At 37.7% G+C, this 18,326-nt stretch overlaps 1 protein-coding gene across 1 annotated transcript in view; it reads right to left on the reverse strand.

Moving 5' to 3' along the window:
• The window catches only part of LOC145765048 (uncharacterized), a 69,435-nt gene that overhangs the window by 34,415 nt on the left and 16,694 nt on the right, over nt 1-18,326 (reverse strand). Inside the window, exon 2 of the mRNA XM_082576786.1 lies at nt 4,091-4,204. Coding sequence (XP_082432912.1) covers nt 4,091-4,204 — 114 coding nt within the window. The remainder of the gene's footprint in view (nt 1-4,090; nt 4,205-18,326) is intronic.

Genomic DNA, 18,326 nt, shown 5'->3' on the forward strand with positions numbered 1-18,326 from the left:
TGTTCTGCATCTTAATGATAACAGTTCGGATCAACGTGAGGTGGATGACACGATCAATGATTCGAAATATGAAACTACGGTTAGCATTGGGAACTTCGTGGTTGTTAAGTTTTGTGAGAAAGCGAGAGGTGTATTATATTGGAATGATCACAAAAGAAAAAGATGATGAAAATGATGTAGAAGTGTCATTTTTGAGAAGGAATCCGAAGGGAAATGATTTTGTTGAACCTGTTGTTGAAGACATTCACTCTGTGCAAATATGTGATGTCGTATTGTTGCTTCCTCCACCAAATTCATGTGGCCCCACTAAATGGACACAAGAGATCAGGATCAAGCATTTCTCTGTAGAGTGAATCTGCTACAATATTGAATAGGTTTAGTGTTAAATGCATAAACTGAGGACAATTTCTGCGGCAGCCAGTGATGTACGCGCATACAAAAAATATTGACGCCGTCAGCGTAAACGCAAACGTTCGAAAAACCATACGCCGTATGCGTCAACGTAACTTGTAAAAAAAGTTGACGGCGTCAGCGTCAGCGCATATACTAGCATAAACTCATTTTGCTTGCTAGGTGCCAAACATTCACACGGTATAAACCACTCGAAACTAACAAGTTTTATTTTGAATATCCACGAAGAAACACAAGCATCTGAAAGTGTTCATCTGACATTTTGCTGCGTTTTAGTTTCAATATGTCTTTGCCCATTGAAAAAATTCTTTCAACTGCAGCGCTGGAAGGTATTGGCGTGTTGTAGCGAAAAAAAGACATTAAAAAGTATGCGTTGACGCTATGCGCTAAAAAACGCGAAAACTTTACGGCGTAGCCTCAAGCGACAACTATCCAAAAAAATGTGGCCGTAAGCCAACAAAAAGTCTACGTCGCAAGTATACGGCATAGAATTTGCGGCGTATACGTACATCTCTGGCGGCAGCATCTAATGAGTTTTATTAATCAGGATCAACTGAAGAGTCTCCCCCCCTTTCATCAAAATCTATAGATTTTCCGTCCTCCTAGCAAAGCCCCAAATGGGGTGTGGGAGAGAAAATGATCTGCTGAAATTTTTCTCTCACTTGTGCTCAGCCGAATTATTTCCCTCCCCACCCTTATTTTGAGCAATGCTAGGAGGGGCGAAAAAATGCGGATTTCGCTGAGGGGGGGGATTGTTCAGTTGGTCCATTAATAGTACCTTTGTAGCCTACTGTAGGCTACTTTTTGTAGGCTTGTGTTTTTTTTGCGGCTAAAGTACATTTCATAACTATCTTTGGAAATTATCAGGAAAATGTTTATCACTGTTACGCTTTTAAAGATATTATTCTGAAACTTGCCCATGATCTGCCCCAATAATTATGTTAAATCCTTTAAAAATTTGAGCGTTATGTCTTCAGCAAAAAAAAAGCTAACGCAAAAATCTGAAAAGTGGCTCGTAACGCAAAGAATCTGAATAACTACCTAACCTTAGGGCGTAATGCTAATTCAAGCACTAGGGCGTAATGCTATTCAAGCATTAGATATTTCGGTAGATAAGTTCCTTTCTTCATTTTACACGTTATTCATCGTCGTGGTGCAGTTCAAGCTGATATTAAATCAGGTAATACTGTAGCCTACTATTAAATTGTTTCATGGCCGTGACAAACTCTCCACTACCTTTCGAAAAGATCCGTTTATTGTCATAGAGAAGCATGGAAATTGTGTGATTGTTGAAACGATGACTCTAAATATAAAAAAAAAAACGTCACCCATGTTAAGAAATTTCATGATTCAAACAATGACTTAACCACTGATGTGTCTTCGAGATATATTGTCTCGACTGAGTTTTTTTTTCTGATTTAGCTAATGTAATTCCTGAACATAATGCTTTGCCTGATAATTTTACTGACTCTGCTATTCTGATCAGGCAGCATCGCAACATCAAACCACCGCAACGGTTTAAAGACATTATTATGTAATCTAATTAAAGTAACTTGCGTTCTACTACATTTCGAAATAGTGTTTGATTTTGCAAAGAAAAAAGATGCATAGTTTCTGTGCATTTACTTAATCTGTATTGGAAACCCGTAACGTGCTAATATATAATGATAATGACTCGTGACTCGTTGTCGAGTATTCTTTGTTCCGCCACTCAAATACAAGTGCTATGACAAGCAAGTTAAATCTGCACTATAAAGTTGTGTAAAGCAGGCTAGGCAGTCACAAAAAGGTGTCAATGAGAAGCCTGGGCCTCCATAGCAAGACACTTTCAAAGAAAATAAAAAGATTCTACAAAAATATGTTATGTTTCTAAGCAATAAATACTAGGCTATTAATACTACAAAAAGTGCTCAATGCCAAGCAAAAAGCCAAGCAGAGCCTTTGTGATTTTGATGTTTTTGCAGATTAAATTAAGGTTATAATATTTGATATATTTTCAGGTGTTACTGATTTATTGCTTTTGCACATTTTTCAAGACCTTCTGATGATCTCCCTTTTAGAGTGAAACAGGCTGTAGAGGTTTTAGAGAATAGTAGCCTAACTTTATTCGATGTTATGTTTCTATGTTCTTTTTTCTCCGGGAAAAATTCCGGGTCTTTAATATTTTCCCAGGCCCTGGTCCAGAGAACTCTCTGGACCTCCCTGTCAACGCCAGTGCATGTCAAATCGCCATTTCTGGAAAAAATACACCTCTAAAAGGCATTTTATGTGACTTTTTCAAAAGTGTTGGTTGTGGCCATGTACCTTTCAAAACAATAGGAAAGAAAAGATAATGTCTGCTGAAGTCACATCGAGAAAACGTAAAAATTGTTTTACACTAGCAATGCTTTATTCCACCAGAAACCGACGAAGAGGCTACTATAGTTTATGGTGCGTGATAACTAACAACAAGTTGTGCTGATAGAAATCTTATATGTTGTTGTTAAGCTGTACTGTAGCTCTATATTTATGACTTTTCTTTTGTTTTAAAACTTATTCCATTACTCATATTTTATCATCAGTAGTGACATTGCTAAAACGTTTGGTTTCTACTTTAGGTCCAAGATAATTACTTGGCGAAGACCGAAAGTTTGTTGATAACTCCGGCGCATTTACACGCAGTAAGAAGTCGGCAGCAATGGCGAGTGGTTAGCGCGTTGTTTTGAGGATGATGGTTTTGAGGATTCAATAAAATTTTGGGCTCACAGTCGAAAGCCTGCATGTTCGACTCCAGCCACCCGCACTTGCTGCTGTTTCTCTGGGCAAGAAACTTTACGATAATTGCCTCTACCCAGTGATCGATTTCGAGTAATGGTTAGTACCAAATTTAAGTCATAAGTAAAGTAGACAACCGGAAACAGACATTGCCGTCGGCTGCCGCGTGGGTCAGGTGTACGTCGGAAGGCGTACACCGATGCATAGCGCTCAAGTCCGCTTTCCCGCAATGCAGGATAAAGATAAACAAACAAAACAAACAAACAAAGTACAAAAAGACTGAAGATATACAATTACACAATGCAACTCAAAAGAGTTCTTTCAATCAAAATGCATGTTAAAAGATCATTTCTTGACATCTAACAGTGCCATTGCGATGATGTTGTAAATTGTAGTGTTACAAATTGCTAGAGTCTTCAAAAGTATGCAAGCAGCAATTGTGGTCTCTTTTTTGGCATAGACTTTAAAAAAATAGTATTTTTTGCAATTAGAGAAGCAAGTTTTATGCTACAAAATTAATCAGACTCTAAGGCTAAGCTATTTACTCAAATTCAACGCACTGCTAAAGTTTCACAACTTTGGATCTTTTCCAGCAATGGTTGCAACGTTCATCTGATGAATGCGAAAGTGACATACAAATTGTTTTATTGCTTCATTGACGTTTCGCGCACCATGACAATGCGCATCCTCAAAACAAATAACATTTAAAATAAAATTAATAAAGTGGTATACTGCAGTGCGGTTGAAGACAAGAGAAAACAAAAGTAAAACATACTTGTATGTTTCTGCTTTCACTTTCGTAATCATCAGATGAACGTTGCAACTATTATTAGAAAAAACAATATTCCTGATAAACACCCTAAGTTTTCAGATTTCAACTGTTGATTTGTCATTTCAGCAAAATATATTAATTTCGCCAACCTACCTGATTTGCTGTTGGCAGAGTCCATATCAACATAAATCCCTTCAGGCTTCAATGATTTGCGTTTTTGCGGTATTGGAAACTTTTTGCGCTCTCTATCTTCACGTGATTGCACGTCTAATCAACAAAAAAAGTTAAAAGAATTAAAACTTCTAAGGAACAGGCAAGTATAAGTTATAACGTGGTTGATTTTCTTATTGTTTACAATGCACAGGTTCTTAAAAAAATACGTTTTTATGTCCGGAATGTTATATTTTGGAGTATGTTCAAAAAAAATGAATTCTGATATATCGCATTGACGGCAATTGCTATTTATTTAATGCACAATTTCCCGGGCGCTTGACAGCCACCTATTTGGCGGATTTAACACTGCATGGTCATTGCTTTTCGCAAGACGCTAGCATTTGCTGGCATTGGCAAATGGCAAGACGCTAACACCAAGTGGTCATTTTTAACTGATTTTCATTTTCAAGTGAATGATATTTCATCTGTTTTTAAATCTGGACTTTGACCTTTACGAATATTTGTCATTTTGATTGAATTTTTTATTGACGGAAATATTTTTCACGAACATTAGTAAAAATGCTGTTGAAAGTGTAAGTAGGCCTACTGTAGTTTCTGCTATCTGGGCAGTGTCATAACAGACAGTTACGATGATAGAACAGAAATTAGAAGGCTAATTGTAATGGCAAAAACAGCTATGACATCAGTTACAATGGTGTAGAAACAGAGATCAATTGGTAAGAACAAAAAGTTAAGATTACTGCAAGTTCTCGTTTTCCCAATTGCCACGTATCGATGTCAGATTTGGACATGCAAAAAACATGACGTTAGAAAGTTAAGAAGTTTTGAAATGGGGTGCTACAGAAGGCTGTTACGTATTAGCTGGATGGAAAGAAAACACATGAATTTTTCACCCAACAAATAGACGATGATTGAAGTCTGATTAACAATATTAACCTAATATATTTATATGATTAATCTGTTGAAGAAGAAGATAGAATTTGAGCCAGCATCGTCATTAGCTCTCAAACAAATCCAAAATAATCTCAAAAAATGAAGTTAGACCATACTGATCAACAATTTTGCAATTAATCGTGGTTATTTTGTTGAAAGCAAAGTTTGTTTCTTTTGTTTAAACGTGATCAAACAGCCATTAACTTGAAGTTTTAAAGCGAACAGGGCAAAGGAAATTTTTCATTTGGAAAGTTCAACTTGAAAAGAAAATCAAGGCAAAGGAATTATGTAACAGCAACAGAATTTTGAAATGCAACGCATTTGCTTGAAATACTACCGCAATAATATTCATTATGGCGCTGCTCTGAACAACTAAAATCTACTATCGTAGGTTTATTATATGACTATTAATTCATATCCTAGTATAAGGCCTAAGCGTTAGTGTTCTGCCCAAAAAAAGGTTTCTGCATTACGATGCTGATAGGCGTCCAGTTTTTGGGTTAATCAGATAATGAAGAATTTAAGTAATTATTTGGCCTCTTTAAATCATGCGTTAGCAGCTATAGCGATATTTACGGCAGCATACACTCAAGAAAATGCTTGATAACACTTTTGATACGCTCCTGTTTATGCGCCAGTATTATAAAAAATAAGTACATTTGATATATACAAGTAACATTTGCAACTTTCCTTATGCCGCAAAATTACAGGATTTTTGAATAAAATTCACATCACGAGATATTTAGGTCGGTTCCGAAATGCCATCCCTAACTGCCATGATGTTGTAAATTGTACTGCTACAAAAATGCTAAAGTGTTAAAGCAGCAATCGTAGCCTTATTTGTTGGCACAGATGTTAAAAAAAAATAGTGTTTTTGGCAGTTAAAGAGATACTAAAAGAAAAACCTGACTTGGCGATTTTCCACATTCTTTGTGTTTAACATGCTACCACAAAACGATTTTCAATAAAATTTTGCCCCATTGCGGTCTGATCAGCATTCCGCGCGTGCTTTTGTCAGAGCTTTTGAAACGGTAATGGGCGTGAGCAGTGAACCGTGCGACTGTACAGTCTACGTCACTAACGACAAGCAATCAGCTGATTGGGCAATATTTCTTACTGCGGCGATTTAACTGCATGTATTCTCCCATTAACCAGAGTTTCTATGATTACAATCCGTAGTTTTTATACTTGGAGAATGAAATAATGTTTTGTCTAGTTCAGGGGTCGGCAACCCCTGGAACACGTGCCACTTGTGGCACGCGAGATGATTTTTCATGGCACGCCAAATGATTTGACGCGCACATTATAGCATCTTAAGAAAGTGCAACCATTCCATCACTAACATTATTATTACATCACTACAGTGCAGGTCTTAGAGTATTTCAGGCCCTGTGCAGAATATGCTTTGCGGGCCCCAATGACAATGATCCAATTCAGTAGCGTAGCTAAGTATTTTGAAAGGGGAAGGGGGTGGTTTGACGGTCGGCGGGCGAAGCCTGACGACGTGATCGCCGAAGGCGACACCCAGTGGCGGGGGTTCTGGGGGACTTCCCCAGAAAATTTTGAAAAATTAGTTTGAATTTGGGCATTCTGAGACCATGTTCAACAAAAATTTGGGTATGAATATTACTGTAAAATGGTGCTGTCCGGTGGCATAGCAAAAGGGTTGAAAAATCATGCTTTCTTCAGCATTTTTCTGAAATTAAGCTATGTCTCTATGTTGAGTCTGGATGCAACCTATTTCGTACCCTGAAAAATTTGTACCTCGATTTCGTACCCTGAAATCGGAGTAACAAAATCAAACTTCAACCTATTTCGTCCCCTGAAAAGATCGAGAAAAATTTGAAATATTTGCGGCAATTCCGATCAGCGACTTGGCTCTGTTGTTTTTATTTCTCAATCTTTTCAGGGTACGAAATGTTCAGGGGACAAATTAGGTTGCACCCGCTGAGTGTTAATGTTTTCTTGTTGCTAATTCCTTTGTTGAATTTTTCTATTGGAAATGACAAAATTACTGCATTTTCTGAGTAAATTGCGGCCCTCTAATTTGCGGGCCCAGTGCGATCGCACTAGTCTGGGAGCCAAACGCCATTTTTTCCCTTAACCTTGCATTGCGGTATTAAGTTTTTTTTACTGTTGATTTTGGTAGCCAAGGGTCTCTATTTTCAGAAACTGCTTGATGACATGTTGTCACCTTTGGGCAATTTGAGAAATTCAAGATGGCCGCCATTACCTATAAACGACCATAACGCCCTATCCATTCACCTTAGAAAGGTGATTTTTGTCTCTAAACTTAGGTTGTAGGGGTCAAGCTATCCATAGAACGAAGTATTATCTTAATATCGTATTGCATACATAATGGTAATTTCCAAGATGGCGTCCAAGATGGCCGCCATTACCTATAGATGACCATAACTTCCTATCCATTCACCTTAGGAAGGTGATTTTTGTCTCTATACCTAGGTTGTAGGGGTCAAGCTATCCATTAGAACGAAGTATTACGTTAATATCGTATTACATAATGGTAATTTCCAAGATGGCGTCCAAGATGGCCGCCATTACCTATAGATGACCATAACTTCCTATCCATTCACCATAGGAAGGTGATTTTTGTCTATACCTAGGTTGTAGGGGTCAAGCTATCCATAGAACGAAGTATTATCTTAATATCGTATTACATACATAATGGTAATTTCGAAAATGGCGTCCAAGATGGCCGCCATTACCTATAAATGACCATAACTTCTTATCCATTCACCTTAGGAAGGTGATTTTTGTCTATACCTAGGTTGTAGGGGTCAAGCTATCCATTAGAACTAAGTATTATCTTAATATCGTATTACATACATAATGGTAATTTCCAAGATGGCCGTAAAAGGTAAAGGGGGGTCCCATACTTGATTCAAGTGTCGGGTATGAGAAGATAAGGTTCTCATTGTACTAAGCCTTCGGCACTAAGGAGAGTAGGGTGGCCAGTTCCTTTCTCTCGGCCGCCTTTACTTCAGCAACTACGCCCACCCAATTTATTACACCCTGGGTAGAGGTGAGCGGTGTTTTTCAACAACCAGCTGAAGCCGGGAGTCGAACCAGGTTTGCATAATTGGAAAGCCAACAACGTTGCGCCATCCCACCGCAATTTGTGTGAAATTCATGGCCGTAGTAACACTAAATTATCTTACATACTATTCTATGATGTCAGGTTATAGCAACCCGATTATAGCAGGCGCAAAATATTGTGTATTTCATGTTAGCAGAGTTGCAACTACAAGCACGTGAACTGCATGGAGTAGTACTGTAGCATCCATATTTTATTAGACGTCGTATACCATCTCTGGGGCTAGTTCGACTTCATCAGGTAGGGTGACTGGTTGAAGGGATTTGTTTTGGTCATCCTTTACCCAACCATATTTCGTTTGATCTATCGAAGTGTTATGAATGCAGTAGCCTTCCCAATTTTGAAATAGGAGGCGACGATGTCACAGCCAGAAAGTGCATGTGCCGTGAGTAGTCATTTGACTACCTGACAATGCTTCTGTACAGTTTTTTTCCTATATCAAGCACCGCGCTTCCTTTGATTGGGGACTCCATCAATACAACATTCTGGAGATTTGCCATGTGATGATAATGCAGCAACAGTACAAAGATGTCAGTGTCATCGGCAACGACAGTGACTTTGCTTTCTGCATTTTGCGAGGCACCACTCAAGACCTGTTGAACAATGACGTTATCTGCTTCTTCGTGTGAAGTTAACAGATCTGCCGGTGAGATGACAATTCCACCTTCACTGATTTTGATCGGCACCGGATCTGCTCCTGTTACCACTAACTTATGATGTTGTGTGTTGTCCTCATGAAACTTCTCATCCTGGACAAAATCATCAACTATCAGTTGCTTCTTGTTTTTGGAAGAGGTTAGTAGAACCTTCTGCGCTGCCAGCAACTCTATCAGACACCTCAACTTGGAGAATTTTCTTTAAGGTAGATTTAGATTTCACAACCCCCATATCTCCAGTATCATCAAACATGGATGTTGAAACTGACGCAAGTTCATGACCAAGCACAACCTTGTCCCGCCCAATAACCTGCAGGCAAATCACCCTTGCGTAAATCTGGTTTGGGACAATTAAACGACGTGTGAGACTATCACTCCCGAATTCTTTGTAGCCTATGCTTCAGGCAACTCAACTGAATTCAGGATGCCGGACGAGTCTTTGATCATTACAACAAGTGATTCAAGGGAGCAAGTCTTTTAGGCGCTGACAGTTAGGCGCTGGTCTAATAGGCGCGCACACTGTGGCGTCTGGATATTTAGGTGCGGAGCACTGCGGCGCCCGGTCATTTAGGTGCTATTCCTAGTAAAGTCTGTAGATTGTATCAGCTTGGCAGGTAGGGCAATGAAAATTATATCATGGCTTCCGTGAGTGAAGCTGCTTAAACCGGCAATGCTTTTCACACAAAATGTTATATTGAACAGAAAAATATATTGTTGTTTTATTAATTTATTATTGTTTTATTTGTTGTTAGTCTAGGTTTGCGTTGGTGAAAGCTTTATCAATAAATTATTGCTCAGATCCAACATCGGCTTATATGCAGGGCAATTAGAGCAGTAGACCACCTGATCTCCACAGGACACGTAGCCTACTTCTGGAGTAGAAGTTGCCGGTTTAAAGGCGCAACTTTGTGCAATCTGTTACCTTTAATAATTACTTCTACTTGAGACGGATAGATCGTGTGGAGATGAGGTGCAGGAAAACGCTCTACTACTCTTGATATTAGCACATCTCTACAGGACATTTGCAATGCACCCTGAACACAAGTTGCAGCCAGATGGAACTTTACTTAATCTATTATCTTTCGCAATTACTTCTGTTCGGGATGGATTGGCCATGTGACGAGAACGCATAAGACGCTGTACTACTGTTCACATGAATACATTTCTACAGGGCATATAGGCTACACCTTGGCTACAAGTTGCAAGCATAATGGTGAGACTTCGCTCGTTATTAAACCTAATTGGGGTTTTGACGGAAAACTAAGTTACTCTTCACTCAAGCCTACCGCCCGCTTGAATACAGACTACGGTACATTTTTTACTGATGTTTAGTGTAGTTATTATTTGACCTAACTAAAAGTGAACTCATACATTTTCGGAATCTTGAATAGTTTATTGATAAAGCTTTCGCCAACGCAAACCTTGACTAACAACAAATAAATGCTGAACACGCGCATTAAAAAAACAACATATTTTTCTGTTCAATATAACATTTTATGTGAAAATCATTGCCGGTTTAAGCAGCTTCACTCACGGAAGCCATGACATATTTTCCTGGTCAATATAACACTTTGTGTGAAAAGCATTCCCGGTTTAAGCAGCTTCACTCATATATTTTTTCTGTTGAATATAACATTTTGTGTGAAAAAGCATTCCCGGTTTAAGCAGCTTCACCCATATATTTTTTCTGTTGAATATAACATTTTGTGTGAAAAAGCATTCCCGGTTTAAGCAGCTTCACCCATATATTTTTTCTGTTGAATATAACATTTTGTGTGAAAAAGCATTGCCGGTTTAAGCAACTTCACTCACTGAAGCCATGACCAACAACGCACACGCATTAACAAAACAATATATTTTCCTGTTCAATATAATATTTTGAGCACCTAAATGACCGGGCGCCACAGTGCTCCGCACCTAAATATCCAGACGCCACAGTGTGCGCGCCTATTAGACCAGCGCCTAAAAGACGTGGACCCTGATTCAAAGGCACAATCAATGTTAGTTTGGCTATCAGACTTGGTTGCAGCTGAAGCCACATTTTTTCTGACAAGAAGCTTTTTCAACTGTTAAACTGTTACTGTTACGGCAAAATCGTTACACAATTTGAAATTGTTACTCAAAAATAACAACTGTGGACACACTGGCACAACAACTTTCACTACCTACGCATACGGTACTAATGTAAAAAAAATGGGGGGCCCTAAAACCAGGGGGCCTGAGGCCTGTGCCTCATGGTTAATCGGGCCCTGACGGGCAGCACCTAAAAAGACAATAGTGAATTATTAGTGCCTGTCTACTACAATATGATAGTTACATGGGATTTAGGCTACAGGGAGTTATGCTATGCTCAATTATAGGTAATGGCGGCCATCTGTAGGTAATGGACGCCATCTTGGAAATTACCATTATGTATGTAATACGATATTAAGATAATTCTTAGTTCTAATGGATAGCTTGACCCCTACAACCTAGGTATAGAGACAAAAATCACCTTCCTAAGGTGAATGGATAGGGAATTATGGTCATTTATAGGAAATGGCGGCCATCTTGGAAATTACCATTATGTAATACGATATTAAGATAATACTTCGTTCTATGGATAGCTTGACTCCTAACCCTACAACTTGAGTATAGAGACAAAAATCACCTTCCTAAGGTGAATGGATAGGGAGTTACAGTCATTTATAGGTAATGGCGGCCATCTTGGACGCCATCTTGGAAATTACCATTATGTATGTAATACGATATTAACGTAATACTTCGTTCTAATGGATAGCTTGACCCCTACAACCTAGGTATAGAGACAAAAATCACCTTGCTAAGGTGAATGGATAGGGAGCTATGGTCATTTATAGGTAATGGCGGCCATCTTGGACGCCATCTTGAATTTCTCAAATTGCCCAAAGGTGACAACATGTCATCAACCAGTTTCTGAAAATAGAGACCCTTGGCTACCAAAATCAACAGTAAAAAAAACTTAATACAACAATGCAGGGTCAACCATCCCCGCTCCCGGACTACACGGTTTGCACACCCCAAAGACCGGCACTGATCACTAACACTAGCGCTAACTAAATGGTTGCACACATTTCCAGTAGGGTTGCCAGATTGGGCGCTTTTACGCCCAATTGGGCTACTTTTGATTTTTCCAGGCCCCAAAAATTCGCGTTGGGCGCGACTTTTTTTTTTTAATATAATATAACGTTTATGTAAAAATTGTATTATGTTTAAGATTTTTACCTAATTCGTAGTTATTTCATCGAGGAGCAGCGCTTTTGGAGGCCTCGGACAGGCAGGGTTATCAATTTGGTATAAAGATGCCAATTTTCATCTCATTAAAAAGTGACTCTTAAAATGACTGCATTCGATGTTTTCCAATAAAGGTAATAAAACAAATTTGTTTCTTGTCTGTTAACTCAGTCAACTTTACTGTTTAATTTTAACATCAGATAGTTGCCAGTACAAAACCAAACATACAAAAATGTTTGGCACGCGAGTTGTTGATATTTTGATATTATTCATAAACTGACACACTGCTGCATACGAAAGGTTGCCGACCCCTGGTCTCAGTGGCGTAGCCAAGGAGGGGGTTTTGGGGGTTACAACCCCCCCCTTTGGCACGCGTGTGACGTCACGATATTGAGAATGATGCTTTCAGTCTAAAAAAAATTGCCAACTTTTAAACTAAATTGCATTAAAAGAGCGAGTTTTGCCAATACCAAACATCTCAGCCAAGAATTAGCAACAAGAAAACATAGAGACTTAGCTTTATTTCCGAAAAATACCGAAGAAAACATGATCTTATCCTTTTGCTATGCCACCAGACAACACCATTTTACAGGAATATTCGTACCCACATTTTTGTTGAAAATGCTCTCAGAATGCACCAAATTCAAAGTAATTTTTCAAAATTTTCTGGGGGAGGCCCCCCAGACCCCCCGCCGCTAGGTGGTCAAAACCCCCCCTTTCAAAATTCCTGGCTACGCTACTGCTTGGTCTAGTTCAAATACTCCATTCAAAGAAATGGCATAGGCCTACGCCTACGCATGATTTTACACAACCAACCAACTCTACATAGGCTACTGTGTAAATTCACGCTCGTCTGATCACATAGGCCACATTTTTTGGACCAATAAAATGAGCGATTTTATGTAGATTTAACAGGACACTGAATTGCTTTTTATAGGTTAGTGCATTTTTCACTCGGTGCAGAGTTACATATTACTAAGGCCTTTTACGGCTGCGTGATCTTCCGCTCCTTGTGTACTTTTTAATGTTTGTGTTTTTATCCGGCAACCTTGTTTTTTCTTATCTTTCTAAAATGTGGCCAGTTTTAAAACACTTAAAGGCTTACTAAATGAAATTTTCAATTTAAAATGCGTAAACTGAACATTCAAGAATACATTTTTAAAAAAATTAACAAAAAAAATTGGTTTTCAATGGCGCTGGCAAGGCTCAAAGTCCAATGTTTCATTTATTTTTTATTTTTTTCAAAATGACCAAAAGTGGAAACACTGTTCGAGAATACGTCACAAAAGACGAGAGCTCCAGCAAGCAGCAATATCAAAAGTTTGGACTTTGGACGCGTTGCGTTCCAAGAAGTTTTGCTGGGTTGTTTTACACGTTTTGTAAGTTTCTAGGATATTTCGTTGAGTAATAGTAGCAATGTTACGAGAAAGGTGAGGTACGGTAGTATAACCCTATTTCCTGTGACGTATTTTGGCTAGTTGACTTGCGGACGGGGGGGTCGGTTCGACACTATCACTTTGAGCTCGTGTAACTCAAAAACTACGCAAGATAGATCAATCAAATTTTCACATGATGCAGATAATTTATCTGATAACATAGCATCGAAAATCTTTTGCAATTTGTTCAACAGCGTAACTTGAAAAATCAAATAATTTGATGGTTGGTCATATTTTTTTATTTTACTTGAGAAATCGTTTCTTAATTACTTTATAATTGAGTGTGACGGGATAATTCCATTGTGTTCGATTTAATCTCTTACGTGTGGACGTTTCCACGCTTCAATGAAATCGTAATTGGCGTCTGACTTGCGTTTCTTTTTGTTTTGCCCGAGGCATTGCAAAAATCTTTCGCTTTGTCTCAACATTTGCATAGAATGAGACAAAATCACCGCAAAAAAAACTGTTTCAAGTCATTTTTGAGCCATATGTTATAGTCTACACGTTTTCAAATGTACTGTCATCGCTTGATATTAAAACTAAATCAAGCAATGAGCTTTAGTAAACATTTTATTTGTAACAACTGTGTTCAATTCAGTTTTCTTTTCACACTCATACTGTCCAATTTGGTTATACATGATCAAGAAACACTTTGCAGTTTACAGCACATCCCAGGGAGCTATTTATTTGTTTTTAACATTGTTTCAACGTCTAGAGACGTTGAATCGATGTAAAAAGTATCTGATTTGTTTTCTAGCTAGCGGTTGATACAGAAAAGTAAGGTAGCCTATTGGTGTCACATGGTGTTTGAACCACAACCTATCCAAAGGTAGTTACTTGCTTCGATGTGAGCTCGTTCCAACTTGGACCTTCATGCACTTCAAAAACAAAAAGCGTCTAGAACTCCTGATTGATAAACTATGTCACGATGCATTACAAAAGTGATCTGTTTACATACTTACCAACAATGATCACTTTCAATGAAATAATTTTGCAAACAATTTTGATAAAGTGTAGTGACAATAATCGTTTAGTCAAATCGTATTGTTAGGCTATAGAAAAGGTCGTTTGTACATTGCCAAAGGGAACTCCCGTTCTGCGTGACAAAGTCAAAGTCGTGGCATAACGATAGGAAAAATAAATACATTTAGCAAGATATCAAATCTTGCAAAAAAAATCTTTTTTAGGCTGATTGTTATTACATGATCATACAAAAAAAATCACTAAAATTTTGACTTTTTTCTTCGGCAAAATTGAAGGTTTTTGATATTTTGAAAATGCACGTTTGTGTCTAAGCGATTGAAATGGCTTTTTTATGTTGTCAACTAGATTTGCAAGATAAGGTTTTCTACAAGTTTTTCTAATTTGTTGGACATGCATTTTGTGTAAAGCTATTTCTTACGCATTAGAAGACTTATTTCTCTTGAAATTTTGAAATAACATTTTAGATGCAGTTTGCGGTTGACGGCATTACTGCAAAAGCCATCTTTTGTAATTGATACATAACCAAAAACAAAAGGCGCATAAACTACTGCTGGCTGATAGACCACGTCACAATACATCATAATGATGTTTTTCCAAACCAAAGACCCAGAAAACCAATTTTGTTGTATATTAGTTCAGACGTTGAACCAATGACAAAAAGTGATTTGCTGATTTGAAACAAAGTGATTGCTGTTCCCAATGTGCAAACCTTTTGATAAAAGTAATCAAGTTTTGGCCACAGCTTTCTGGTCCACTTAGGCTACTCTGGTCAATCGACTCACGTTGCAAGTAACTTATCGACATTATTGGGTAGGCTCACACTGAAGTTGTTTTGTGTAAAGTCTTGCTTGTGAAAAAGTCGACGTAAAAACACAAAAATGAAGTAAGTTATATTGACAAAGTATTATATTCTTGAATCAATCACAGTTTTTAAAAAAAATAGTTTGAACGGGTTTCATGTAATAGAAACTACAATTGATATCATCGCGAAGGATCAAATAGTTGTGAAAATCAATTCGAGCAATTGTTTGTTATGATTTTCATTTTTCATCATGCAAACCAAGGTGAACCTCAATATCATATTTTTATGCCAAACGATAAAAATCGTTTTTCTTTTTTTTTAGTTACTTTTAGGAGACAAGGAAAACAATCCGTATAAAAAATAATTCAATTCAACATATTTCCCTTATTTTGTCAGATATGTATTTTGTGCAACAATTTTTTAGAAAAATTGCTGAGTATGGTATCGCGTTTTAGATGCAGTCAGAGAATGCAACTTCCCGGTTGATGGCGTTATTACAAAAGCCAACCTTTTGTCACGGAAATCATGAAATGTATTCGAAAACAAAAAGGCTCAAAAGCGGCTGACTGATAGGTTACGTTACTATACGTTACAAAAACAAGGCATTGATTTCAGATTCTTTCAACCAAACAAACAACTTTGCTCCAAATGACATAAACATCCAAATTTATTGAGAAAATGATATATGCCTACACCTTTTTGAGGTAAGCTTTTGTGAAAATAAGCTTTTGAAGATCAACATTTGAAAACAAAGTTTGAAATTATTGAGTTGGTCCTAATAGTGTTTCTGCTGAGATATATCAAAACTTTTCAAACCTCGTAGAGAAAAAATAATTTTGTAATCTCTCAAGCAACTGCAAAATTACCATTTAGGTAAAGATTCATTGCTGACAATACAGTATGTGCAATGTTTGTCAAAGCACAACAATTTAGCTGCGCGTGCTTTTCCACAAAAGCAGCGCAGTTTAGATAGCCGATGTCAAGTTCTTTTCAGTATTCTTCAATCTCTCATTTTTATAAAAACATTTTAACAACATCCATAAATATTTATGTGAATATAAGTGTACCGGTACATGCAGAAGTTTATTGGCGGGTCAAAAACTCACTCCTTGTTGCTTTCCGACAAGAAATCAACAAAAAACTTCCCACATCAGTTCGTTTGTTTTGTGAGATAGACTGAGTTTTGTCAAGAAATTTTCCTACGGTTTCTTGTTATAAGTTAGAAACAAAATGTATTGGCCAAAGAAAACTATGTAAAATTACATCTTTTTCAGCATGGCTTATCGTATACTCTCTGATATAATTTCAAAGAAACCCAGATGTAATTAAAAGATTAATCAAAGCAACTCAAAACTCGAGTTTGCAAACAAAAGGCGGAATCATTACGGTCGAATGCTTTACAACAAAGCCAACTCGCGAGGTATCTGCGTCGCAGTTTCACGCACGACGGCGCTCAGTAATCCTATTAACCCGTATAAGTAGAAAACAAAAGGACTAGCTAGTAACAGGCTAAAATATCCGAGTATGTTTTGAAAATCATGTCATATCTCTAAAACTATAGACAATAGCAATGTCATTTAAAGCGGAATAAATATTTGAATAACTTTTAGAAAAAGTCAAAAAATTTCAAAGGTGTGGATTGCGTACGTAGTTCTTTAGTGATATTGCTTTGAAAAGCGCCAAGTCCCACCCGAACCCCCCCCCACAGGACAAAGGGTTAAATGTAGTAGCGTTGCTAAAGATTACATGTCCATAAAATCAATATTGCATCATAGTTTGACTATTGTAGAAACAATATTGCATCATAGCAAATACTATGCCTGACTTTTGTGTTGTGCTTGGCTGTGACAGGACAGCATTACATAAAGTTGGTATGTTTGGGTTTCCCAAAGACAGTACGCAAAAAGGAAATGGAATAAATTTGTCAACACCACAACTAGCAAGTTAAGAACCACTGGCCTGGGGCCTACCAATGACTAGCATCCTACCATGTAGGCCTACGCCTTGTACGGTACATGGAATAGCTCTTGAAGCAAAGCTATCGTTTTCAAGGCATTTTCCCTTTTATTGGTGTCAAATTCGTATGTTTACTTTGTCGGTCTGTGCAATGTACATGTTTGCGCCAGCAGCAAAAAATAAAATTGAATTGAATTCAACTTATAACATCGTTAAAAACAGAGTGAAACGGTTCACCAGGCATTTGATAATTAAAGTAACTTGCGTTCTTCTGGTGACTATAGGCTACTAGATTACCAGAAGAATGCAACCTAACTAGTACGGTACCGTAGCCTATTGTCACCAGAAGAACGCAAGTTACTTTAACTATAACATCGTTATTGTATGCGTGGTTTATATAGTTGTCAATTTTTAGGTGCTGTAGGTTACTATAATTTTTATCTGTCATATTGGAGAATGTCTGACTCTGACGTTAATTTCCAATATGAAGAGGAAGATAGTAGGCTACGGTGGCTGAAGAAGTAAGTGATGATGAAGAAGAAAGTGTGCTAGAACCTGAACCCTATCGTTTTGAGCCTGAGTACACAGAGGCAGAAATCAATCAGCTTCACCTTGCTGATGTGACTGACGTTTCTCAGCAGGAGGATCGAGTGGGAAACACTGACTGGTAAGCAAATTTAAATATTTGACATCATATACTGCATCTGTTTAGCTTTACTTAACACAAAAGAACCAAATCACCAACCGTAGCGAGATAAGTGCTCAGCCTTGCATTGCATTCCCAATGGGTTTATAAGGCCTTAATCTTACAACACGTTGAAAACAACTTTACAAATGCAACCGAAATTATAAGAAAATGAAACCTTAACGCTCTTTAAGTTTACCTTGCCTAATACTAATTATATTGCAAAGTTGCATTTTTCCGTACCGGTAGCCTATGCAATGAATTATTACTAGGGCAATTATTTTTTGGCCTAAAAATTGAAACTTTTGACATTAACATTTTTTTGACAAATTTTGACGTATGAAGAACTCAAGTAGTTAAATTACGCATCATTGTACAAAATGCTGTACAACACAG

Source organism: Aplidium turbinatum, chromosome 2, assembly GCF_918807975.1.
Source record: "Aplidium turbinatum chromosome 2, kaAplTurb1.1, whole genome shotgun sequence".
NCBI classification, from domain to species: Eukaryota; Metazoa; Chordata; class Ascidiacea; order Aplousobranchia; family Polyclinidae; genus Aplidium; species Aplidium turbinatum.